Source organism: Lepisma saccharinum, chromosome 16 (assembly GCF_977018435.1).
Source record: "Lepisma saccharinum chromosome 16, izLepSacc3.1, whole genome shotgun sequence".
Classification (NCBI taxonomy): domain Eukaryota; kingdom Metazoa; phylum Arthropoda; class Insecta; order Zygentoma; family Lepismatidae; genus Lepisma; species Lepisma saccharinum.
Genome location: NC_139244.1, coordinates 12,739,444 through 12,766,333, shown reverse-complemented (window position 1 = coordinate 12,766,333; position 26,890 = coordinate 12,739,444). Strand labels below are relative to the sequence as shown.

At 38.8% G+C, this 26,890-nt stretch overlaps 1 protein-coding gene across 1 annotated transcript in view; it reads right to left on the bottom strand.

Moving 5' to 3' along the window:
- The window catches only part of LOC146000257 (uncharacterized), a 39,526-nt gene continuing 12,636 nt past the window's right edge, over positions 1-26,890 (bottom strand). The window contains exons 2-3 of the mRNA XM_083137705.1: positions 3,644-3,924; positions 1-3,253 (exon numbers count right to left, since the gene is read on the bottom strand). Of these exons, the coding sequence (XP_082993831.1) occupies positions 2,866-3,253; positions 3,644-3,924 (669 nt within the window). The 3' untranslated portion in view covers positions 1-2,865. The remainder of the gene's footprint in view (positions 3,254-3,643; positions 3,925-26,890) is intronic.

Genomic DNA, 26,890 nt, shown 5'->3' with positions numbered 1-26,890 from the left:
TATATCTGTTATACAACACTGAGAATGCATTTAAGACAATACAAGAAATAGTATGCAATTAAGCTAGATAGTATAAAACTTAAATCACATCACAAATTAATTTGGCATGACTTACTATTTACAATAGTTTCAATATCAGACTAGAGATAAAAAGACAGCTTTAATGACCTCTAAATACATTGATTAAAATGCAATATAAGTTTTTATTAAACATATTACAATGATAATATTGCACCAACTTACTGATAACAGACAAGAAATGTATACTAGAACTTATAGCGATACAAGTCTGGTTTCTGACATTGTATTTTAGAACTACATATGATATGTAAGATGAAATTCTTAACATCTGAACCAATTAAAGCCTTCTCTATAAAACCAGAACATATTTCTATTATTTGTTCTTCTAGGAACTTTAAAGTGTTGCACAGGTTGTCATAATCATAAAAAAAAAATCAAAATCTTGCAAAAGTTCTTTGCACACTTTCTATTTGCGTAGGATATTCGTTTAGTGGAGAGTGGGAACCAATCTTGGCAAACATTTTGTAGAAATGCATGAAAATAAGTGTTGTAATTTAAGTTTGTTACATTGCATTCATTTGACAACAAAGTCAAGATGATGATGATGTAGTTGCAAAGAATCTTTAATGGTCTTCATTTCTTTATAAAGCTGCAAATCATCACCATATAACAGCAGATTACAATTTGTGACCGAGTGTGTGACATCATTCATAAGCAGAAACAAGGATCGAGCATCCTTGTGGAACCCCACTTTGCAAGCGTGTAGGTTCAGGGAGGTTGCTATTTATTCTTACAGTAAAATGCCTTTCAGACAAGAAACTGCAAAACCAATTTTACTTGGATGTATGTTTCCAAACAAAACCTCCAACCCACTTGTTGCATTGAAAATATATAGTAAAGGGGATAACTTGTTACAGTTAGCAAGTGAAATAGTGAGGTGTATCGCACATTAGTGGATAGATTCGATTCTGATGAATATATAGATATTTTATTATGACTGTAGTCATCTTCAGGGCTGGTCGAGGAAAGACGGAGTAGACGTGGTTGTCGTTACGCTGGCGTTACTTGATGTGTCCACCGGCAGATTTCGTTGCGGCCTTGCAGTGTTGATAAGTCTTGGTGTGTCTGGATTGTTGGTTGGGGGAGATGGATTTTTGAGTTTTACTGTGTTGTACCAAGAAGAATAAAGATTTCCCCATAAATTGTCCTTCAGATTATTTGTGTTTTTGATCACGTGTACCCCTTCCATAACATCCCGTTCTATTTTTCCAGCACTGAAGATGACTCTGTGAAGGAGTCGAAAGCTTGGAAGAACTCCTAAGTGTTTTTTATCATGCTGTTTGTGTGTTATTTTAGTGTTTTATCAAATATATATTTTACTAATTACTTACAGATTAACACATGAAAAATTGAAGCTTTTAAAATATTGGCAGTTTTAGCAATATTTTAAAAAAATATGCCCCTATGAAGATATCTTATGTGGAGAAAACTGAAGGTTATAGTTTGTTACTGTGACAGCAGTTAGGAAACAAAATACTAATGTGATGTATATCGTATATCTGTGTATAGACTATATTGATGTTCCTATAGTAAATTGTTGATGTGTTGCATGAAAAACTATCAATCTGTTTTTACGATATTTCTTCACTAACCCCTTATTGTAAAGTGATGTATGATATACATCATCTTTCAGTTTCCTAACTGCTGTCACTCAACAAAAGTCTCACCTATCTGATCATTTTGCAATGCCGAAGCATAGGGGGCTCCCCACATGAAAGTTTGTTTGGAAGCACACATCCGAAACACTAGCTCTGATTATGTCACTCCTAGCCAGTCCATTATATGTAAAAAAAACTAACAAAATATGTAACATATATGCTAAAAGCTAATATATATAAAAATATGGAAATAGTGCACAAAAATAACTAATATATGTAAAAAATGTGCTAAAAGCTCATGTCTGTAAAAATATGAAACATGAAAACGTAATTTTTCGAGCTCACAAACCAGAATTCACAACAGCATTGATTTTAACTTCATATGATGATTTGTTCAGACAATTTTTACCCTCCAGTTCGGTGTGATGATTTTAAAACATTTAACAGTAACATAAGGAATGCATTTAGAATACTTGGAATGATTGTGGAATAAGTTTGAAGTTTACAAAAACTAATTTCCACTTTCTGAAAATACAGAAATTATTAATATATGAAGAAGACCATTTGCAGGAATAATAGCATAAACTGACACTGAACCAGAGGATTGAAAGGGTAAAAACAAGAGAGCAATTACGTTTTATTAACCCTACATCAGCCATGCCATTCTACACGTTCATCAGTAGCTTCCTCTCTTTGCCTGAATGCAGATAACAATATTCTTTGCCTGATGCCCCTTCGTGCCTGGGCTTAATAAGCTATTGTATCTGCGAGATACAGAGTGATAAATTTTGTTCAGGTTAGTGGTTGCAGAATGGACCATTTAGATGCTGAATTCATTCGTCCCATGCTCTGCAGTGAAGATGATGATATCAGTGGTGAAGTGATATCATCTGTCAGTTATTGTGATAATGTTGAGTCAGGAGAAGGTGATTTTGGAAGTGGAACGAGATGACGAGTGTAGTTTGTAAGATGACAACAAATGCCATAAGTAGTCTAAAGAGATGTTTTTAAGATACTTTTTGACAGGACTACAATAAGTAGCGAATATTAAAAAGCAATCATGAATATGTTAGTAAAACAAGTACTTGTGTGTTACAGATAGCTTGCGACCAATCGTGCTACTTTTCCAGGTGCGACCGATGAAGGGTTAACATACTTTCGCCCACTTTTGATCAACCTGTTTCTCCTAGTTATCTTCCTCTTTGATTTCTATTTCTTCCTCTTTGATTTCTATTTCGTCTTCTTTGATTTCCATTTTTTCCTGTTTGATTTCTATTTCTTCCTCTTTGATTTTTATTTCGTCTTCTTTGATTTCCATTTTTTCCTGTTTGATTTCTATTTCTTCCTCTTTGAGTTGTTCCTTGTTCTGTTCTGGTAAGACTGGTGGGAGATTGGGGGGAAAAACACTACCACTAGCCCCCTCATTGTTGCCAGAAACATTGACATTCAACACGAAGGATGGAGGAGAAATCTGGGCATGTTGCCTGCGTTGTAGTTCCTCCTGTTGGGGGTACTGAGGAAGTGCCACAATGTTGCGTAATTGTTGCAACATCTCGTCATGCATGTTCCTCAGTCTGAAAAAAAAATAGTGATTCATAATGTAAAGGCTGTAAATAAATCAGTATGTTAGTAATAATATTAGTCGTGGCCATGCTGTGTAAGGTGCAAGCTTTGGGTTCCAGCTACGGGACACGTGCAGGTTTGAGTCTCCTCGGGGGAGCATGATAACATTTCTCCCGAGATATCAGCCAGTGTATGGGAACAGTGGCCACCCACCATCGTGAGAAAATTGGGGAGCTACGAATGAGTCACAGAAAACCTACAATGACTGGGGGTTTGTTGTGCTGATCACATGCCACCCCATAACTGGCACTGGGCCTCATACACTGTTACACCATGGGTTATTATTTTTATTTAATAACATTAGTATGTATATAATGAATAGCAATGTAAATCGTATTTACCCCTCATGTTGCTGTTCCACCATCAATAGGAACTGCCTTTCATTCTGCTGACGTTTCTCCCTCTGACGTTCGAGATGACCAAGAAATTTATCCTTCATCTGAATTAACTGATTGCCAAAATCATCCCAGTACTGCTCCTCTTCCCTTCGAAGGTCTTCAGTCTCCTCCACATAAACCCTCACTCTATTCAAAATCTTCTCATGTTCCTGGTGGATCATCGCTAGGACCTGGAGGGAATGGAACTGTCTATGTACATCAGCTGCTTGCCGGAAAATGTTTTCCTGTGAAAATAAAATAAAAATTGTTATTTCACAATATCAAAAGTAACATTGAATTTTTACATTCTGATAACTGCCCTACAATTCTGATAAAAATTGGAATGTAAGAAGCGAGGTTCAACATACAGTTGAACCTGAGTTATACCTTAATATGTATAACTGAGAATTACTGAATCTATAAGTTTGAAACTTGTATACATTACATTTGCCACTTTATTATTACTTTTATGTGGATTAGCGTCCACTTCCCGTATAAAGTTTACTTTCTGGTCATGCATGTAACTTTCCCTCTTTCTGTTTACCATAACCGAAAAGTAGCAACTGAAAACATTCACTGAAGAAACCGCTTCTGTTTCTATTATGTACAAAAGAAAATGAGTCTCATGTCCTGAAAAACTGCAGCAAATCTTTCCTCCTCAAATTTCATGCCATGCGCTGCCTCTGTTGCCTTAGTAAAAATCACGTAAATTAGATACTGTTTGGGATAGATTAGTGTATGTATTATTATTTGTGTTATCAATGTGTGAAAATTGTATATCTTAAGTATTCATTATACTTGTCGCCACTAGGTGGCAGGACAGTGCAGACTCTGCTTCGGAGACTGTGCAGGGCGTGGTACATATCGGGAACTACCCGCACTGAACGAGAAGAGCGAGAGACATTGCTACACGGTGGTCGACTCCATTCCAATGTAGTCCAGTGTCAGTGTACATTAAATAGTGTATATAATCAGTCCAGTGTTTAAATAAGAAACGCAACATTTTATGGTCATCTCCGGGCCGGATCAGTTTACCAAGTGAACAATCTCTGTGAGATATGACGTGTTACGCATCAGAACAAACGTCTCAACTCCCCCGCCATGGAAAGAACGAGTGTTTTCGCACGGTATCGAAATGACTTTGTATGCAGTGTTCCAGTTACAGATGTGTACTGACATTCGTACTTACGTCAATATATGGTTGCATCTTATGTGCTCAATCGTAGAACTTTCTGTGTCACGTATTACGTGTAATTTTCAATCACAACCGTTACGCGTGTGGTTTGAACAGACATTCCGTATCGTTATCGTGCGTACATCGAATGTTTTGTTAGGAGACTTGAGTTATACACTGTATTCAGTGGACAATAAGTTATCTGTTACGATAACTCATCACGGGACTGAGTATCATAAATTTGGACAGTTTCGAGCATCCACTACAGTATCCTGCTGTCGGCTGAAGTGACGTCATTGCCAAAACCCAGGGAAGCTTCAGATCAAGGTCAGTAGTTAGCTAGGCTTGCACCATATTTTGTTTACTCTTTCCTCACGTACAATTTCCTACATATCTTGCCCTCTTTCCTTTGCGATGGATGAAGAAGAGAAAAGAGTGTTGATACGCAAGAGAGCTGGATTTAGGGGCCAGTTAACACGAACACAAGCATTTGTCAATGCCTTTGAAGATACGGGGGAAGTTCAAGAAGTAAGGGTCCGTTTACAGAATTTAACACCTTTGTGGGAAAAATATGATGAAGTTCAAACACGTTTAGAAGTAGAAGATATAAACGAGAATCACGAACCTCACAGGGGGGATTTTGAAGAAGTTTACTACAAGGTACGGGGTAAAATGGAATCCATTATAGAGAAACATAAACAAGCACAAGCTGCACCTACAGATGGATCGGATGTTGTAAACAATGCTTCATCATTAGGCACCAAGCACATCAAATTACCCACGGTATCTTTACCCACGTTTCACGGTAATTATCAGGAGTGGTTAGCATATTCAGATGCATTTCAGGCTATGGTTCACACAAATGACAATATTCCTAAAATACAGAAATTCCACTACTTGCGTTCATCATTGGAATCTGAAGCAAGAACACTTATCGATACTTTGCCCATGACCGATTCAAATTATGATATTGCATGGCAATTGTTGAAAGATAGGTATGAGAATAAACGACTGATAGCAGCAAGTCATGTCAATAACATCTTGCATGTGAACGCAATTAACAAGGAAAATGCCACAGAATTACGTCACTTCATCAATGACGTCACCAGTAACTTAAATGCTCTTCGAGCCCTTGAATTACAAACACCGTTAGAAGATGTTATTTTGATACATCATTTTTTGGCTCAACTTGATTCTCACACAAGAAGGGAATGGGAATTAAGCCATACCGATCAGTCGTTCCCTACACTAAGGGAACTGTTCACCTTTCTAGAACAAAAATGTCAAGCTTTGGAATCAATTAAGCCTGTTCACGTAAACAAAAATGTCAATGAACACAAGGTTAGCCCTAAACAGAAACACATCCGTCAGTCAAATTCTTACCTGACAACTACAAATACACAATGCTATTTCTGTAAATTAGCACATTCCTTATATTCATGCAAGTCTTTTGCAGGCGCAAGTCTGAAGCAGAAACAAGAGTGTGTGCGCAACAACAAACTTTGTTATAATTGTCTCAGATCGAATCATAATTTTAGGAACTGTACTTCAGGGAATTGTAGACGCTGTGGATTGAAACACAATTCACTGTTGCATCCAGACGAAGGCGGTAAACGAGGAGGTCCTCTAAGGCAAGACCAACCAAGGAATGACTCACCAGACACGAGGAATGAAGCTGCAAGGACAACTTCAGTACAATCTTCATACTGCACATTTAAGAGTAAACCAAGATCACATGTTCTGCTATCAACAGCTTTAGTAGAAGTCGTCGATTCTAGGGGACAGCCACATACATGTAGAGCTCTCCTGGACAGTGGGTCTCAGTCAAATTTCATCAAGGAAGATCTTGTTCAGAGACTACAGTTGCGAAAGCAGAAAAATCATATTCCAATCAGAGGAATCAATAATGTTTCATCGGAAGCCAAGCACAGTGTAGACATTCAGCTGCGCTCAAGAGTGTCAGATTTCCAGACTTCAATTAATTGTCTGATACTCCCACGCATCACAGGGAACGTACCTTCTCAAGTTATTCATCATGAACATGGGAACCTACCAACCGACATTGAGTTAGCAGATCCAGATTTCTACAAACCAGAAGGGATAGATCTACTAATTGGATCGGAACTTTACTTGCACTTACTTCTTCCTGAAAGACAAACGAGAGATGAAAACTATCCAGTTCTTCAAAGCACCGAATTAGGTTGGATTTTATTTGGTCGGATGGAACAGCCTGTACAACCTAGTACACCCACAGTAGCATGTTTTGTACGCATGGAAGACAATTTGGATTCTCAATTACGGCGTTTTTTCGAGTTGGAGGAAATGTACTCGAAACCAAAAACAGCTAAAGAAGTAGCTTGTGAAAACCACTTCAATCAACACACCACCAGAGACGAAACAGGGCATTTCATTGTTCGTCTCCCATTTCGATCAGATCATACAGAGCTAGGACATTCATACAACCAGGCATTATTCAGATTTCATCAGTTAGAGAAGAGGTTTCAACAACAACCAGAGTTGAAAGAGGAGTATGGCAGAATACTCGAGGAGTATGAAATGTTGGCACACATGAAGCCAGTACAACCAGATCCAAATGAAGCTGATGACGTGTCATACTATTTACCACATCATCCAGTATTCAAACCTAGCAGCAGCAGCACGAAGACCAGAATTGTTTTTGATGCATCAGCAAAAACAACAAATGGAGTCTCATTAAACGATATACTGATGGTCGGTCCAACCACACATGATGATCTCCAGTCTATAGCTCTTCGCTTCAGAATGCACAAGGTTGTATTTATGGCAGACGCCGACAAGATGTTCAGACAAATCCTGATTCATCCAGATGACACTAAGTTTCAACGCATACTTTGGAGAAATTCTACAGATATGCCAGTACAAACGTTCGAGCTCACAAGAGTCACATTTGGTTTGGCATCATCACCGTTTTTGGCGACCAAAACATTGCAGCAGTTAGCTGAAGAGGAAGCAACCAAGTTTCCGAATGCATCCAAAGTTTTACAACGAGATGTTTACGTTGATGACCTCCTCACCGGAGCTAACAGTATTGAAGAAGCTAGACAATTGCAAGGAGAACTAATCGATTTACTGAATTCAGCAGGATTCACTTTGAAGAAATGGTGTTCTAATCATCAAGAACTTCTTGAAGCAGTACCAGCAACTCATAGAGAAATGCAACTACCATTTCAGTTTGACAAGGGAGCAAATGTTACAGCTTTAGGCCTCACATGGGATCCAGTCACAGATAAATTGCAAGCAAATAACAAGGAGATAGTGTCATGTTATGGAGACAACATCACTAAACGACAAGTAGCTTCTATTGTCGCATCAATCTTTGATCCTTTGGGACTAATGAGTCCAATAGTAATTTCTTACAAGATATTTCTACAACAATTATGGTTCCATAACATGGAATGGGACGATAAGTTACCAGATCAACTCAACATGGAGTGGAAACGTTTGTTTCAACAGTTACCAAACATTAATCAGATACAAGTTAACAGATTTGTACTAGTTCAAGGAAAAGTGGTTGACATTCAACTCCACGGATTTTCAGATGCATCGCAAGTTGCATATGGCTGTTGTTTGTATCTTAGATCAACAAATGAAAATGGTAAAACCACTGTACATTTACTTTGTTCACGTTCGCGTGTGGCACCTATAAGAAGAATCACTCTTCCTCGTCTTGAATTGTGCGCTGCCTTGTTGCTGGCGAAACTAACATACAAGGTGTTACAACTACTACAATTGGAAGTCAGTAGAATCAATCTATGGACCGATTCGAAGATCGTACTGGCATGGCTTGCATCACCTGCAAGACGATGGAAAACCTTTGTAGCGAATAGAGTTTCACAAATTCAAGAATGTTCTAAGCCTCAGTACTGGAAACATGTAGTGTCAGCACAGAACCCCGCAGATTTAATCAGCAGAGGGACAAATGTAGACTCACTACACACCTCTCAAATGTGGTTTCATGGCCCTGATTGGCTATCACTTCCAGCAACAGCATGGCCTTCGAGTCCAACATCGTCAAGGGATGATGACTTCGAACTCGACGAACAAAGAACAACTACCAACTACAGTAAGTCTAGTCACAAATGCACCAACAATAGAATTTATCAGCAGATTTTCGTCGTTATTGAAACTTCAAAGACTGATTGCATATTGTTTGAGATTTCTACACAATGCGAGGAACAAACAAGAGAAACACATAATAGGCTCATTGTCAGCAAGTGACTTAAGATCAGCATTGCATACTTGCATTAGAAGCGTGCAACATGAAGTTTATGGCAAGGAAATACGAGAATTGTCTTCTAACAGTCAGGTGTTAAAGGATAGTAAACTTTCAGACTTGCATCCTTTCCTCGATGACAAGCAAGTACTCAAGAGTTGGAGGAAGACTTAGACACTCGCAGCTACCATATGACAGCAAACATCAAATCATATTGCCACCGAAACATCATTTAACTGAATTGATCATTCTTTCGGAACACCACAGGCTATTACATGCAGGACCACAACTCCTTATATCTTCATTACGACAGGAGTACTGGATACCAAGAGCCAGACAAGTGGTCAGAGATATTCTGCATAAGTGCCTCATTTGTTTCAAATTAAGAGCATCTATTTCAAACCAACTCATGGGACAATTACCACCATCCAGAATACAGTCCACTAGACCATTTCTAAACACTGGAGTTGATTATGCTGGACCAATTATCATCAAGCCGTCAATCACTAGAAGTAAATCAAGGCTGAAAGCATATGTAGCAGTATTTGTATGCTTTGCCACCAAGGCCATACACCTAGAATTGGTCGGAGATCTCAGCACCAAGTCATTCATTGCTGCTTTGCGAAGATTTACGGCACACAGGGGAATATGTTTGAACTTGTACAGCGACAACGGAAGAAATTTCGTCGGTGCCAATCGTGAATTACAAGACTTGAAGAATTTATTCCAATCATCAGACTTCAACAAGTCTTTAGAAGACCATGCAGCTCAGGAAGGATTCAAATGGCATTTTCTACCACCTAATAGCCCAAATATGGCTGGACTTTGTGAAGCAGGAGTGAAGTCCATGAAGCATCACCTGAGAAGAATTGTAGGGAACTCTGCTCTCACTTTCGAAGAACTTGAAACACTCTTAGTTCAAATCGAAGCCTGTCTTAACTCAAGGCCCCTCACAGTATTGTCACATGACCCTACAGATCCCAGTTTTATAACCCCTGGCCATTTCCTTATTGGTGCACCCCTAACTAGTTTTCCTGAGCCTAGTCTAACTAACATCAAAGAATCCAGTTTATCCAAATGGCAGAGATTGCAGCAGATGTACCAACAACTATGGGACCGTTGGTCAAAGGACTACTTGCATTCCCTGCAGCAGAGGACCAAGTGGAACACCCAAAAGAAGAATTTGGAACAAGGAACAGTGGTCTTAGTGAAGGAAGATCACCTACCTCCACTTACATGGAAACTTGCTATAGTTGAACAAGTGCATCCTGGTGCGGATGGACTAGTGCGTGTTGCAACTGTTCGCACTTCGTCTTCAACTTATAAACGTCCAGTTAACAAACTAGTGCCTCTTCCAGTAGATCATTAGTTGTACTTTTGTTGATCAACTCGATCAAGAGGGGGGACTATGTTTGGGATAGATTAGTGTATGTATTATTATTTGTGTTATCAATGTGTGAAAATTGTATATCTTAAGTATTCATTATACTTGTCGCCACTAGGTGGCAGGACAGTGCAGACTCTGCTTCGGAGACTGTGCAGGGCGTGGTACATATCGGGAACTACCCGCACTGAACGAGAAGAGCAAGAGACATTGCTACACGGTGGTCGACTCCATTCCAATGTAGTCCAGTGTCAGTGTACATTAAATAGTGTATATAATCAGTCCAGTGTTTAAATAAGAAACGCAACAGATACTATATGGCCATTTATTGCTGGTGCGAGTCCGAATTTAACATATGTCTGTGAGTAACATGGTGAACGTTTTAACCAAGAAATTCAGAAAATGGAGCAAAGGTATCAAGGATGCTGGGACACCGCAATGATGGGAGATTATATTTGGACATTAGTTCGTGATGAAGAATCGCTTCCTCATAAGCGACAAAGCACTTCTAATAACTTTTAATATATATAGCCTACATACTATATATATGTTCTATATTGATTGTAAACTAAATCTTTGACTACAAGCTGTTATAATTCTTATTTGATATTATGTTTATGCAGTAAATTTAGCAGGTAAAATTGCATAAAGTATTTTCAAACTGAAAAGCCTGAGATTCTTTTTTTCATTTCATGTAGACTTCTCAAGAAACTTCCATCATTGATCAAAACATTGGGTAAATGAGTGAGTGGGCATGTGTTTATATTAAGAGCCCGTATCAGCGTCACTCGAAAAAAGCACCGGACAGATGTCAAATTTTCTTCCTAGTCTTACCAATATTGATTCCATTTCCCCCTTCGAACGCAAATCCATTGCATGGGAGACCTTTTGAGACTTTACTGGTGGGAGGGTTGCTCTGTCCAAAGAAACAGAAGACAAGGTTCCCTGTCCGCTACTCACCCCCCACCCCCACCCCGCCTGGAAGGTCAGACTGTGACCATAACAGAACTTTCTTTTGAGCCCGCACGTTTATAACTCCGAGAGGGTTTCTGTGACAAGACAACACTTTTTCCGAGTGTCTGAAAGAAGAAAAACACACATTGACGAACATCGCAATACAACTTACATGTAATAGAGCCAAGGACTATTTAGGGGAGGCGGGGTCCAGGAAGTCAGACTCTTCCACGAGAGACTTACGAAGTACTAAAATTAAATAATGTAAATATGCTTGTTTTGTTTAGCATCTGTCGTATAATCGAGAGAGGTGTATTTCCGTCAAACTTATTGTAAGGGAAGGATTACATTGGGGTCATACAACTTTGGATGACTGTATCAAAGAAGATTTAAGCACACCACTACCTAAGTAATATGCTTAAATATTAAATTAAGAGCTTTACTTTTCGTCAAATGGATCTAACATTCTCTTTCGTTATTCAATAAATATTCAATTCCTTATCTGTTTCACAATCACCTTACCAGGTCAGTTGTTTTTATACAAATTGAAGCGATCTTAACTATTCATGAGCTAGATAATGAATACGTGCTGTTATATTCCTATTCTTATGCCGTCTTTTCCCATTCATGTGATAACAATATTAATTAATATTTTAATATTACTGTTATTTTAACTTGTTTTTATTATTAGAAGAAGGTACCAACATCATAGGCGTGCGCAGACCCTCTGATAAGGGGGGGGGGGGCAAAAACCTTGAAAATTAAGTCAGATCGGGAAAGAAAAAACTAATTTTATCTCACTGTTTTATTTTTTTGCATTGATGTGATATATATATGTGTGTGTGCATGTGTGTATTCGTGCGCGCGTGTGTATATTATATATACAGTATATATATACCTAGGTATTAACATATTATTTAAATACATTACGTAATCTATCCATCCGCCCCTTAACAAACCAACAGCAAAAATTATATAAATTGTCTCTGAAATGTGAGCGCTCGTTTTCCTCCAAACCAAACTGTTATAGCAGCAACTGGCAAACTGCGAGCGAAGCGTGCAAGAAAATTTTTCGATCCAAATTTTTGAAAGTTGAAAACAGTATCGATTTAATAGGGCACAAAACATTTCATGGGACGCCATGGTATTCTCTTTTACAATTTTTCTCAATCAGATTGTTAGGCTCCAAGGACCAACTCCCGCTACTTCCTAGCTACGGTTCGGAAGTTGACAAGACTGCAAGAAAAGCAGGTACCGCGAGCGAAGCGAGAAAGAAAATTTTAAGAAATGTATTTTTATTTGTATAAAATTTAAAGTCGAGGGAACAATTGCCCCTCTGTGCCCCCTGCAGGTGATCCTGGCCGTCTGTAAGAAATAATGCAAGATGGACGTGAAAACTAATTCCGTCTTGAGTATCCTTTTGTCCTGCTACTAGTAGATTCTGCTAGTCTTGCTTTCTTTTAGTTCAATGTATCCCCCCCCCCTATAATTGATTTCCGTCCAAGGTTGGAAAAAGTCAAAAAGGGCAATGCCCACGTCTTCTTGTGGTTGCGCCATTTCCTTTTAGAGTATAATATTGTCTTATTGTACAGTAGATGCATTTCGATAAAACTTTCATAAAAGGTCATTACAATGCTCAAGTACATTTTCTACTTGAGGAAGATGTTACCTTATTACGATGTGTTCTAAAATAGTGAAAGGGCAGGGCAACTGCTTATCTGTCTGGATCAACAACGGCCACTGATCATTTGATACTAAGAAATTGTTAAATCATGAGTCGCCAAACTTGTCACGATATTGACATGATATTTTGCTGCCTACCTGGTAGGTGGATTTATTCAGTGGCTGTGAGATTGTTATTTGGTTCTATAGGTTATATATAGAGTTAAATGTGTACAATCATTATCCTCTACAAATGGTGTTTCCAATTTCCGGAATAGGTGTGAAAAATGAATTTTTGAAAGTTGGAGGACGTTCAACATCTCAAGAACCGTCAAGTTTATTTTCCGGTTTGTAGTGATTGATTGATTTAGTTTACTTTACATTGCTTTTCTGTCACTTTTGGCTTATTGCGAAGATGGGGGATGAGTGATGATATGATGAAATTGATGAAGGGACACCCAACCCAAGCTGGGATTTGAACCCAGGACGTCTGGCATCGTAGCGCGATGTGCTAACCACTCCGCCACGGGGGCAGCTTTTCTGATTGTAGTTTCTCATTCGAGTATTTGCAATGAACATAATTGTCAGCGATGTTTTCTCAATCGTTACATCGTTATTGAAAACTTCCGAGAGGCAAAAATACGACATTAAGGAATTAAAAGACTACAGAAACTACCTAACTCTTAAATATTAAGAATTAGAAAGATTATAAGTGAACCTCCCCGCCTCGGTTAGCGGTAATAATGATGCTTTGTAATCGAGGGGTCACGAGTTCGATCCACGGTTAGGCACATTTAATTAAGTATCTCGAATTCCACTATAGGCTGTAGGTTTTGTCCCGATTAGCCTTTGTGCAACTAAACATTGCAATTCAGTGCAAAAATCAGCAAGCTTGGGCAGTTTTATTCCTTGAAAGCCTAGGTCTACATGTTAATAAATTATTATTTATGACGTTGGAAAATAATTTATGCCGAGTGGCCAATTACTATTGCATGGAGAAGAATCAGATGTGAAACACATATAAAACTATTGGTTGTTATTTTCACTACTAATCACTTCTGCCCAGTGCGAGAGCTGCAACTGTATCCATTGATTTATGTCAATGATATTGATAGTCAATGCTTTTGTCTCATAGTGTAGGTGAATTTGCACTGAAAATATGTTTGTTCTCTCAGTGTTACCTTCACAATAGAATTGGTAATATCCTCCAACTTATAAAAAATATTTTTTCACACTCGTTCCAAAAATAGTGACATGATTTACATAGGATAATAATTGTTAACATTTAGCTTCGTAGGCATCGTATTATCATCATCGTTTGACCCTCCAACAACCAAACAGCAATCCCACAGCCACTGAACACATCCACCTACCAGATAGGCAGCAGAGTATCTGCAAATTTTTTTGGCAAGTTTGGAGACTTGTGATTTAACAATCACTTAGTACGTATTAAATAATCAATGTCCGTTGTTGATCCATGCAGATCTGCAGCTGCCACCTCCAACCACGATTTTATGTACAACACCTTGTAATAATCTTGCGATCTTATAAAAGCAGGAAATGTACTTGATCATTGCAATGGCCTTGCCCTAAGGGAAGTTTTATAATGGAAAATATTACGTAAGATAGCTTCTACTTCTTTAATTTTCGATCGCAAGGTGTCTACCGTACTATAAAAATCTGGGGCTAAAGGTAGCTTAGATCTGTTGAGGGGGTTTCATCCCCCCCTAACCTCTTTGTAGCGCCGTCCCTGGCTCTTTGTATTTTGTCCAATGAGTACAAGCTAGCAAAATTGTGATTTTCAACAAGTTTGTAGATAATTCTGCAGCTGTTCATAAAAACAGACGTATTTCATTAGTTTGTTGCTGTGGTTCATTTTCCATTTTCAGCAAAAAAGTATTCACACTCTTTGCATACGCTGCGTAAATGAGGGGGTGAGGGAGAAGTTGCTTAATAGTCTCACTTAGGAATTTAGTGCAGAGGAATCTTATAACCCTTCTTAAACAACATTATGCTTTTATAGAAATAAAAGTAAATACTATTTTCAAACCGACGAAAGTTCCAAGTAACTACGTAGGGGAAGGGTAGTGTATTACTTCCTATGTAATTGGACTCTCCTACTAGCAAATTTCTTATTAACACCTCCACATATTTTATTCTTTAGTTGTATTATCTGTATGTGTCTGCAGAATAAATTGTCCATATATTGCACATGAATAAATTATGTGTAGTTGTTTTGAATTTGTGGTACTAATCCACGTTTATACGTAAATTAGTCTTTGAACGACAGAGATGGAAAATAAAGCGCCAGCAGAGAACAATGGTGCCACTGAAGTTGAAATTCATCTAATAGTGATTTTAGGTGCGTCGGGACACACACGACCGTGTTTTGTGCCCATCAATGTAATAAAAACAGTTAGATGGAATGAGGGTTTTATTTCGTAAGCTAACTTTTATCAAGGCCCTTGCTCCCCATAGTCGGAGGATCTGAGCACGCCTAAAATTCCTTAGGCCTATACAGAAATAGTGTTACATTACATAGTGTTATTTGTCGTATATCCAGAAAGTTGATTGATTGATTGATTTGCTTCATTTTACTTCGCTTTTTGTGCCACTTTTGGCCAATTTGCGAAGATGGGGACGAGTGATGAATTGATGAAATTGATGAATGGACACTCACAGTCATCCGCGCCCAAGCTGGAATTCGAACCGAGGAGCCCTGGCGTCGTAACGCGATGTTCTAACCACTCCCCCACGGTGGCCGGACCCAGAAAGTTGAAAGTGAATGCAATTTTTATGGTGTGTTTTGTATGGTCATTATCAATAGCAAGTCTGTCATATTATTCCACTAAATAATGTCTTTGGAAAAGAAAAAACAACATAATTAATGTATTTTATTTTACATAAGACCTATGCCTAAAAGTACTTTTGTATATGATGACACAGAACTATCTTATGTTGCGATTTATCCTTGGGTCTGACTGTAATATATAGTGTTGTAAGCCCGTTTTACCTGGGCTCTGAGGTCACAGGGAAGTTTCATTTAAACATTTAGGTAGAGCTTAATAATATCTGATGGCTGAACCTGCTCCGTAGGAGGGTAGAGATATGGAAAGTTGGTGTAAAAGGTTATTCACGCTTGTTCATACCTGGTAGATGTGTGTGGTGTCTTGTCCTAATGCTTCTCGCAGACCGAATCGTGACAGTTCCAAGGTTCTATCCAGCGACCCTCAGTTCACCAAGCCAAGCGATCCCTTGCGCCTTGTAGCATGCTAGGCAGCGGTAACTCCGTGTTCCATCGTCGTAGTTCAGCAGTGTAAAGTGTTGTTTAAGTAATCGGACTAGTATCCATGTAGCGTCGATGAGTGTCAGAATCCAAAAGAGAGCTAGCTCCGGGTAGGAGCTTGCTTTTATTATTCTAGGCTTCGAAAGGTTGTTAAACCTTTCAAACGCGGTAGATCCTGTTTAGATCCACGCGTTTGCCTTTCCAGTTCCTGGTTTTTACGGAAGTTACAAGCTAGCGCATTCTTGGGATCACTCGCTGGTCGGACAAGTTCAGGAAATAAACAAGTGTGAATATTAACATGACGAGGTTTTCTCGGTTTAATGGTCTCCATATCTCTACATTCCCCTTGTTGAAATAATCGAACCACTCTGTGATGGTCGACTACCTCGTCCGGAGTAGGTTATATTTAAAAATTAGGATTTATTAACAAATCAAACTCGTAGAAAACCAATACAGTAAATCACTAGAAGAATCGCATCACCATAAAAAAAATTGAAATCACCAGAAGAGTCATATCATATCGTGGCACCAAACACCGTTGAGAAAAAAAATATAAAAACACGTAGAATAATAAAAAAAAATTAAGTTGTAGGTTATAGCCTCTTATAAACTCAAAAAGTACGAGCACAATTAACTAAGTCTTGAGGCATGGATAAAAATAATTACATAAGTGTGACACTGAACTAGTTTTGGTTGAGTGACGACAGCACAATAATAATAAAAAAACACATGTCAGCACAGTGTGAAGAAACGCCGGGAACCGCAAGCGGTTGTATTTACCGTTTGCTGAGTTCAAAGTACACTCGGCGGAACATACACGATGCTGGGCGGAGCCTTGAGGTATGTTACCTATGGCAACTCTGTAAACTGCATGCCGCCATAGGCTGGACGTTCTGTGCAGCTGACGATAAAAAAAAATAAAAGAAAGAGACGTATCTCTAATCCAGTATGGGCAGTACCCATGGGCACAAATTTTGGCACTGTAATGGACATGCGTGCGTACTAATAGCATGTGCCTTACGGTACTTGAAGTAGCTGAGCACCGGAACACTTTGAGCCGATGAAAAATAACAATAAGTATCATGTGTCGTCAGTAAACACGGGCAGTCTGGCAGTCAAGTTTGTGATGGCGCTTTGGGTCAACAAACGTCCTGGGTAAAGCGCTCCACATCTGGGTCGCGGCGTGGGAGATGGAAAAATCAGCCATGGGGTCCAGACGGGAACGGGTCCTTGTTGGGGCTGGAACTCCACAAAATCGTTGTTGGTCTCTGCGATGAGCCTAGGTCTGTCGCTCGATGGTACAAGCCGGTGGTCGTCATGGGTCCGGTAACATCCGTGGCGATGAGAAAATGAAACAAGCGCAAAAAGGGAAAAATTAGGAAAAAGCAAAAGGTAGTGGAGCAGGGTTACAATAAATGATGACGGGTTATAAAATCGATTGAAAAGGGACTTTCAGTTAAAACTGGTGAATTATTTTGGGGGGGAGGGGAGGTAATGTCTAATTTGAATGACGGCGAAGGGGCGTTATTACTTATATGATGTAGTGGTTTTAAGGGGGCCTGTTTATGATTAACAGGTTTACCTGAAGAAAAGTTCGCCGGGGCAACGGGGGGGGAAGTAGGTGGAATAATTCCATGTTGTAAGGAAAGTTCGCCGGGGCGCAACGGGGGGGGGGAGTTAAAATAGTCGGCTTAGCCGGGAATGAAATGAGAAAAGAAAGGAGAATTCAGCGATAATAGAACGAACTAAGTGATTACGAGACATTTCCTTCTGTAATATGTGTAAATGTCGTTTATAAAATCAATTGCAAGGATTTTACGTGTCTTGTGGACAAAGGTTTAAGCGCCTTCGATTCGCTGCTAATAAAAAAAAAATTGAAAAAGAAGTATAAAAAAAAAAAAAGAGTAAGTAATAGATTTGTGTAATAGTTCATTGAAAAATAGAGTAAGTTTTAATTTCATGGGATATGAGCTATACCATGTTGTATGCTACCAACATGTGCACTATAAAATTAAAGAGAGAGTGGGAACATTTGCCTATATGTATTATATGCTTTATTAACATATTTAGTGCATTGCAGCTTTCAAAGAAGCAGTTCGCGGTACACCTGAGCGTAAATAAAAAAAATTGCTATGGCCAAAAAGCCAAAAGTTCAAGCAAGTTCTACGCAGTTCATTTGTTCTTTAAATCATTGATCTTGTTCTATCTTAGTTCATTCGTTCTTTCTTTATTTCTTTGTACTTTTTTTTTTCATTTGAGCGTATATGTACCAGCAAATGGGAAAAAAAAAATATTTGCTAGTTCGGATCATAAACACACTAAGTACTTATTAGTCAAATCAGCTAAGTGATATGTTCTGACTATTACTATGCGTTTAAACGCAAATTATAAAATAACATTAAAATATCTGTAAAAAATGAATTATTAGGCAAAAGATGTATTATAAATGTTCCGACGATTGAGATAGCATTCTGTAATCCTGATCTTGTTAAAAATAAAAATAACCATGTTGTATTAAAAATAAAAATGAGTTCGTTCTAACGCAGAAATGAAGTGCGAGGACGGGAAGTGGAAAGAGGGGGGGGGGGTCGATGAGCGTGAGAAAATGCTGGATCATGGTATGCTAGCATGTGCAACGTACGCAACGAGAAGCGAGGAGGCTAAAGCGAGTGACAACGGAATGGCGTGTTAATGAATGTTAGTTGGGTTTTTATAGCACTAGTCGTAGCGGGCTTTGAGTCTAGAAATAGTGATAGTGTCAGTCTTTTGCTTACTCCTGCCGTCGATGTAAGTTACTTCGTAGGAATTCTCGTTAACTTTGCGAAGAATAGTTCCTTTATACTTATAAGAGGACGCAAAGGCTTTTGACACGCCTGGAGTTGGAGTGGCATCTAGAATCCATACATGTTGTCCTGGTGAGTATTGTATTTTCCTAGAAGTGCTGTCAACGTACTTTTTCTGCTGTTCGTAACGCTTGTTCAGGTTGTCATGTGCGGTCTTACGTATGGAGGTCAGGAGTTCAAGTCTCTGTGCGTTCGTCTGGGAAACATTGTCGGGGTTCGAAGGAAGGACAGCGTCAGCTAAGATCCTTGGGTTGTAGCCAAATAAAGTAAAATACGGGCTCTGGAGGGATCCAGAATGGATTGTAACGTTGTGGCTAAACGCTGCGCTAGCTAAATAGTCACACCATGAAGCTTTCTTTTCTAACACAAAGACTCTCATAACTTTCTTTAAGTAACTAAATGAACTTTCAACTAATCCATTCGTGAAATGGGCACAAGTATCTACATATTTTAGTTGTACGCCTGTAATATTAGCTAACTCTCGTAAGAGTAAACTTGAATTGGGTGTTGAACGATCTAAATAGATCGTTTCCGGGATGCCATGGACTAAAAAGACTTTCTCAACTAGGGCTGTTGCTATGTTTTGTGCATCGTGATTAGCCAAAGGAGCTGTAATTACATACCTTGTACAACTATCGACTACTGATAGGAAATATTTGTATTTGTGCGTTTTTGAAGAGACTAAAGGACCACATACGTCAATATGGATTCGTTGGAAAGGAATTTGGGCTGGTTGAAATGTTTGCAGCGTATGCGGTTTAGAACCTTGTGGTTTCTTTGAAATCTGACAAGGGATGCAATGTCGAACCTTATCGTACACAAATTTCTTCATATTGGGGAAAAAGTAACGCATAAGCATTAAATTATATGTCTTTTGTGCACCTTGATGACTTCCATTCATTTTGTGTGCATGAATAAGATCGAAAACTTGATTTCTTAATGCATGAGGAATACAAAGTCTATCCCTATTACCAGTTTTGATTTTATTAGTCCTGTATAAGACTCCATTTTTGAGTACATAAGAATACGAAAGCTTTTCTAGTTTAGGGTCACTAGCTTTATCTTTGTTTTCTAATACATCAATAATGTCTCTGAAATAGGGGTCTTTACGTTGTTCTGAACTAATATCAAAATCTGCTGCTTGTGCATGAAATACTTGATGAAAGAATAAGTCATCATCATCATCATCATCTTTCTTGTCATGATTAGTCTTGTCAAGCGGTAAACTTGCACGGGAGAGTGCATCCGCAAGTTCATTTTTACTAGCGCTGACATGCCTTATTTCGAAATCAAAATTCTGAAAATAAAGGGCTCTTCTTCCTAAAATAGAACTATGGTGTTTAGTTGAACGAAGATAGGATAAGGCTTTGTTGTCTGTGAGAACCACAAAATGTTGATTCATAAGAAAAAATTTGAAAGTTTTCAATACATAATATGCACCTGCAATTTCGAGTGAAAATGTGTCAGCTCTTTTCTCTGTTTCTGTTAAGGCTCGTGAACAATAGGCACATGGATGTAAATTTCCTTCGTCATCAGGCTGTAACAGCGATCCTCCGATGCCAATTCCGCTCGCATCAATGTATACATATGAGGGGCGTTTAGGGTCATAAGGGCGGAGGATAGGGGCGGACGTGATCATTTCTTTCAGTGTTTCGAAGCTTTTCTGGTGTTCATCAGTCCATTGAAACTTAACATTCTTTTTAAGAAGCTTAAATAAACATTCTGTTGGTCCTGCAAAACCTTGCACAAATCGTCGAATGAAATTGACAAGTCCTAGAAAACTTCGAAGCTTGCGTTTGGTGGTAGGGGTGGGATATTCCAAAATAGCTTTAAGAATGTGTTCTGAAATCTTAACTCCCTTTTGAGATACCAAATTACCAAGGACTTTTACTTCGGTAAAAGCTAGCCTACACTTAGAGGGTGATAATTTAAGGGATGCTTTTCGTAACTTTTGAAACACTCTGTCCAGTATGTTAAGCATGTGTGGGAGATTTGAACTGTAAATAATAATATCATCAGTGTAAACAGAAAGTTCTGAACTGTCTATTCCACTAAGGGCAAGTTCGCTTACGCGGTTCATTACACCGGGGGATGTTTTCAATCCCTGGCATAACCTAGCATACCTAAAACTACCAAGATTGTTAATAGAAAAGGCGGTAATGTCTTTAGAACGTTCTGTTAATCCAACCTGAAAAAATGCACTGGACATATCTAAAATTGAGTAATATTTCTTTCCAGCCATCTCTGTCATGATGGTTTTTATGTCTGGGGATTGTAAGGAAATCGGAGCTATTATCCTATTTAGGTCGCGGAGGTCAGAGATAAAACGGTAAGTCCCATTGGGTTTCTTAACTAATAGAACTGGGTGTCGATAGGGACTCCCTTCACAGCGCTCTATAACACCTTGGTCTAGTAATTTCTGAACTTCCTGTTTCATGGGTTCTCGGTAATGAAAAGGAATAGGGTAGGTTTTGGCATACACTGGGGTGTCATCTGTCAGTTTGATATCATATTCCAAAACATTAGTTTTAGTCAATTTATCCCCTGGCCAGAGAAAAATATCTGCATACGTGTATGCGAGCTTTAGGATTTTTTCTCTTTCTTCTCGGGGAATATCAGGGTTAACTGTGAGGAGGGAGGGGTCAAATTTCTTTTGACTTTCACTAAGTTGTTGCTTTACTGTAGTATTTTCATTACAAGAGTATGAAAATGCAACATCTTCACTTTTATGTTCCCAAACGGAAGTAACGTCAGTTAAAATTTCACATGTCGATATTTCGCCTAATATTGTGTCACTTTCCAAAGTGATTGTGGTTTCCGTAGGGTTATGTATGTGAATGACAGGTGACTGCGGGTTTACTGCAGCATTGGGAAGGACTACTGGATGCTGGCTCATAAGGTGTAAAAAGTACAGGCTTATGGGTATTAGGTGTCGTAGTGGTAATGTTCAAATTGATATAAGTCTTGGATCGTGGACTTAACTGAACTGTGTTTGAAAGGGTAGCTTTTCCCTCATACACATTTACATTCTCAATTTGGGTAAATATGTCATGGGACAGCTGGTGAGTCTTGTACTTTGATCTTAAAATACTATAATTTGGAGTACGTCCTAAATGATAAATAGTTATTGTATTGTCTTTTAACGACATTTCGCACCTCTGCGTTCGTAAAAAGTCATTTCCTAAAAGGGGAGGGACGTTAGTTGAATCTACTATTCTAAATGGGTGCGAATATTTACGCTTTCCAATTATGATAGGAAGAACTACAATTTCAGACACACTCAGTTTCGATCCGGACACACCTTGGATTGTGGATTGTACTTTGTATGTTTTTCTTTCAGTAGGGAGAAGATGGGAAGGATAAATTGAGATTTGGGAACCCACGTCAATAAGTAAATCTACCTGTTTTCCTTTGTAACGTGACGTGTGTGGTCAAACGCAATCGCACAAATTGATCAATTGGAAACGACTGGGCTGCGATCGCGTGCAAAGTAAAAAATAATCTTAACGTCCACACTTCACGCTACAAGCTTTTATCTTCTTGTGTCGTACTTCCTGCACCGTACTGCGAGAGTTTACGGGCAGCGCGCACAAGAAGCACGAGACAAAAAGGACCCTGAAATAAAGAAACTTATGAATTATGCACACTTATGCAATAGTTTCGAAGGGATTCGTCAGTGGATAGCAATGCTTGCCTTCTCCGCTGTAATCTAGATTTTATGGTTACGTTCTCTCCGACGTAATATCCTTTCTCCTTTTCCAACGTTTCCAAACACGTAATCAAATAGTTGTTCTTTAAGGTTAACTTCAAATCGGGCTTTCAACCTGTCCCACCTTTTTGTAAATCTTACTATTTAGTGCACGTAACCAAGATAAATTAAATGATCTTCACAATTCAATTTTAACAAATATATGTATATTCAAAGTTCCAATACAATACACTTTGCGAGTATACGCAATCTCCAAAAAGACTAGAGTTGGGAGCAATTTAACAATCAATGTGACATTAACAATAACCTGCGCGTCCTGCGCGCTATTTTAATCTTCTCGCGTAACTTTCCATTTTTTTTTGTTAACAAACCACGAGCATGCACCTAAAATACAGTTTAAATCACAACCTTATTCTTTGGTGGGGAGAGACACCACGCTGGTTGGCGTGTACCAATTCGTGTCTCTAAATCACCTCGAAAGTACAATTTGCAAAAATAGCGTACCGCTATTTGTTTTGTTTAAACCCCAAAAATGCCTCTCTTTTACACTTAATCAAATGCCTCTCTTTTATACTTAATCAAATGCCTCTCTTTATGCTTAATCAAATGCCTCTCTTTATATTTAATCGACAGCCTCTCTTTTTATGCTTAATCAAATGGTTGTTCTTTAAGGTTAACTTCAATGCCTCTCTTTTTATACTTAATCAATTAGTGCTACCGAAAGGAGGACAGGTAGATTATTAACTACGAGATAGTGAATTGGGATAAGACAGTAAGAGTCGTTGTTTTCTAATCAAAAGCGCACATGCGTGCATTCGACTCCGCCGACAGCAACATCGGGCAATCAAAAAGGGAACACTTCACTGTCAATCTTCAAATGCTGGCCATGCGCGGATAGACTTTGTTAATTAGTTCAATTATGCAGCTAGTCACGTTTAGCGTAAGCCTTTTTTTTTGAAAGTATCAGATTATTAAACGCGTCGGCAATATAGGGCAAGTTCATGCGTGCGTACGCTCGCCTTCTTTCCTTTACACCCCTTTTTTGTATTTAACGCCCACTCACCAATACATACGTTGGTTTCAAACACATAACTAAAAGTTCATCGAGAGTAACGCACAAAGCCAAAAAGGGGAGGGGGGGGACGACCGAAGTAGAAGCACTGTTTATTTTCTAGAATTCGTTACTCAAATTTCCGTAAAGTTCAAACTGAATTATCAAAATGTTGACAGCGAACGGCAGGATCGCAAGATGTAATCACCATTTGCACATCACGGTCAAAAGATAGTTTTTGTACATACCTCCACTAACGTTCAATACACACAAAGGTCCACGTCTTCCTTCCGCTATACTCATTCAACAAGCTCCGGCTTATTAACGGTTGGAGTGGCAGCTTTCACTTCAGGAAGCTCTGGAGGAGTTGTACATCTTGCCGATGACGGGTTGGACGTCGTGCCCAAGGACAGGCACCTGCCGTTCGGAGCGATAGTAGGAAGTAGCTGAGAGAGGCGAAACGCACACGCCGACTGACTGAAGCAGCGTATTTTACGAGCTGACCAGTGGTTTCAGAAATCGCCGCTAGAGGCAGCACAAGAAGTCATCGTGAGGTAAAACGAGCTCCGATGGCTAAAAAAAAGGGAACGTCGCTTTTTCTTCATTTTTTTTGAATGTGTAATGTTTGTAAAGCAAAAATAATGCAAACGTTACAAATACCCCCCACTAGAAAAAGAAAGGAAAACCCACTGATATAGAGAAGGCAATACAAATATATATATACCCATTAGTAGCCAACAATATAAGAAATGGTAAGCAAGTAATACTAGTTAAAAAAATTCCAAAAAATTAACAAAACACATAATAAACACACTAAATCGTAATCACCAATCAGAGTTCAACTCTGACAATTTTCATAATTTACACGTAAAGTTCAAGATTTTTGAAAACCAATTCTGTTGTCGATCCTCCAATTTGCAGAACATCGTGCACACCTCCCGGTCGAAACACCTCGATGTCTGACAAATTCCAACTCTCTCCGGACTGAAACATATCTGCAACGTTGTCATTCCTAAGCATGCATGAAAAGGCTACGCCGAGTTGTACAGAGAGTTGTAACACTGAACCATTTCCCCAAAGAGCACCAGTAGTATATCACATCCTCGGAGGAGTAAAAACATAGAAAAGAAAAAAAACCAGGACTCAAAAACTAGAAAAGAGAGAAGGAAGATATAAGAAATAGGAAAGAAGAGGAGGGAAATTACTACAACAGGGAAAAGGAAGGTAGCACTATTACAAAAGATGCAAGAAGCAGGAATAACAATAGGATACACAACATATACAGAGTCAATATTCAAGAGAGCATAATGAACATATTAACAAACACCTTAGCAAAGAATGAAGCAAATCATTCATAAATACACATAAAGCCTTAATTATAAGAATAATACCTATGTGCAAGACAATAAACCTTGGAAAAAATTTACATCATATATATAAATACAAGAGCGATTTAAGAAAGGGAGCTAGGATATACATCGGGGGAACCAAGCACTACCCCATTAAAAAAAATATCAAAGCCCATTATGAACCGGAAAGGACACACTATGAAGGACGCGGCACACGACCGGAACCGGTGAAAGGGGAAGAAGTAGGACGACGACGACACGCCGAAATTAAATGACCCCTTCGGCGACAATAGGTACAATATGGAAAATTATCCTGATGAGAATTTCCCAAAGGGGGCAAGGCAGGCAGAGACAACGCGGTTTGGCAACCAGCGTCAACCACCTTTACGTCGTCCTGAGGAGCCATAATTAGCTATGCAAACAGCCCGTACAAATATAAAAGGTATGCACCAATGGAAAAAAATGGAAAAATTTAAGACGGACGACAAAATTCAATCTACAGGCACAGTAAAAGATATATATATATATATCCACTAAGGGGCAAAAGAATAAATAGCAGAAAACAAAAAAGGCTGTAAAAAAAAAGGGGGGGTTGGGGGGGCAAAAAAAAATGAATGGAAGGAAAAAATTACGTTACGATTGTAACGAAAGGTACAATGTTGGTTGCTTAGATCAAAAAGGGGTGCTGCTAAGTCTGAACTGAATCCAGTTACAATTGCACAAAAGATAATGTAGTAACACAATATATATGTAGGAAAAAGGAGACCTGAAAAGGGAAAAGAAAAAAAAATCAATTACCCAAAAAAAGGGGGGGGCCAAAAACAATCGGGGGGGGAAAAAATTGTCAGGTTAAGTAATAACAACAATTATGATGCCGCAATGAATCAGAAAACGATGCTCTGGTACCAAAATTTGTAACGTGACGTGTGTGGTCAAACGCAATCGCACAAATTGATCAATTGGAAACGACTGGGCTGCGATCGCGTGCAAAGTAAAAAATAATCTTAACGTCCACACTTCACGCTACAAGCTTTTATCTTCTTGTGTCGTACTTCCTGCACCGTACTGCGAGAGTTTACGGGCAGCGCGCACAAGAAGCACGAGACAAAAAGGACCCTGAAATAAAGAAACTTATGAATTATGCACACTTATGCAATAGTTTCGAAGGGATTCGTCAGTGGATAGCAATGCTTGCCTTCTCCGCTGTAATCTAGATTTTATGGTTACGTTCTCTCCGACGTAATATCCTTTCTCCTTTTCCAACGTTTCCAAACACGTAATCAAATAGTTGTTCTTTAAGGTTAACTTCAAATCGGGCTTTCAACCTGTCCCACCTTTTTGTAAATCTTACTATTTAGTGCACGTAACCAAGATAAATTAAATGATCTTCACAATTCAATTTTAACAAATATATGTATATTCAAAGTTCCAATACAATACACTTTGCGAGTATACGCAATCTCCAAAAAGACTAGAGTTGGGAGCAATTTAACAATCAATGTGACATTAACAATAACCTGCGCGTCCTGCGCGCTATTTTAATCTTC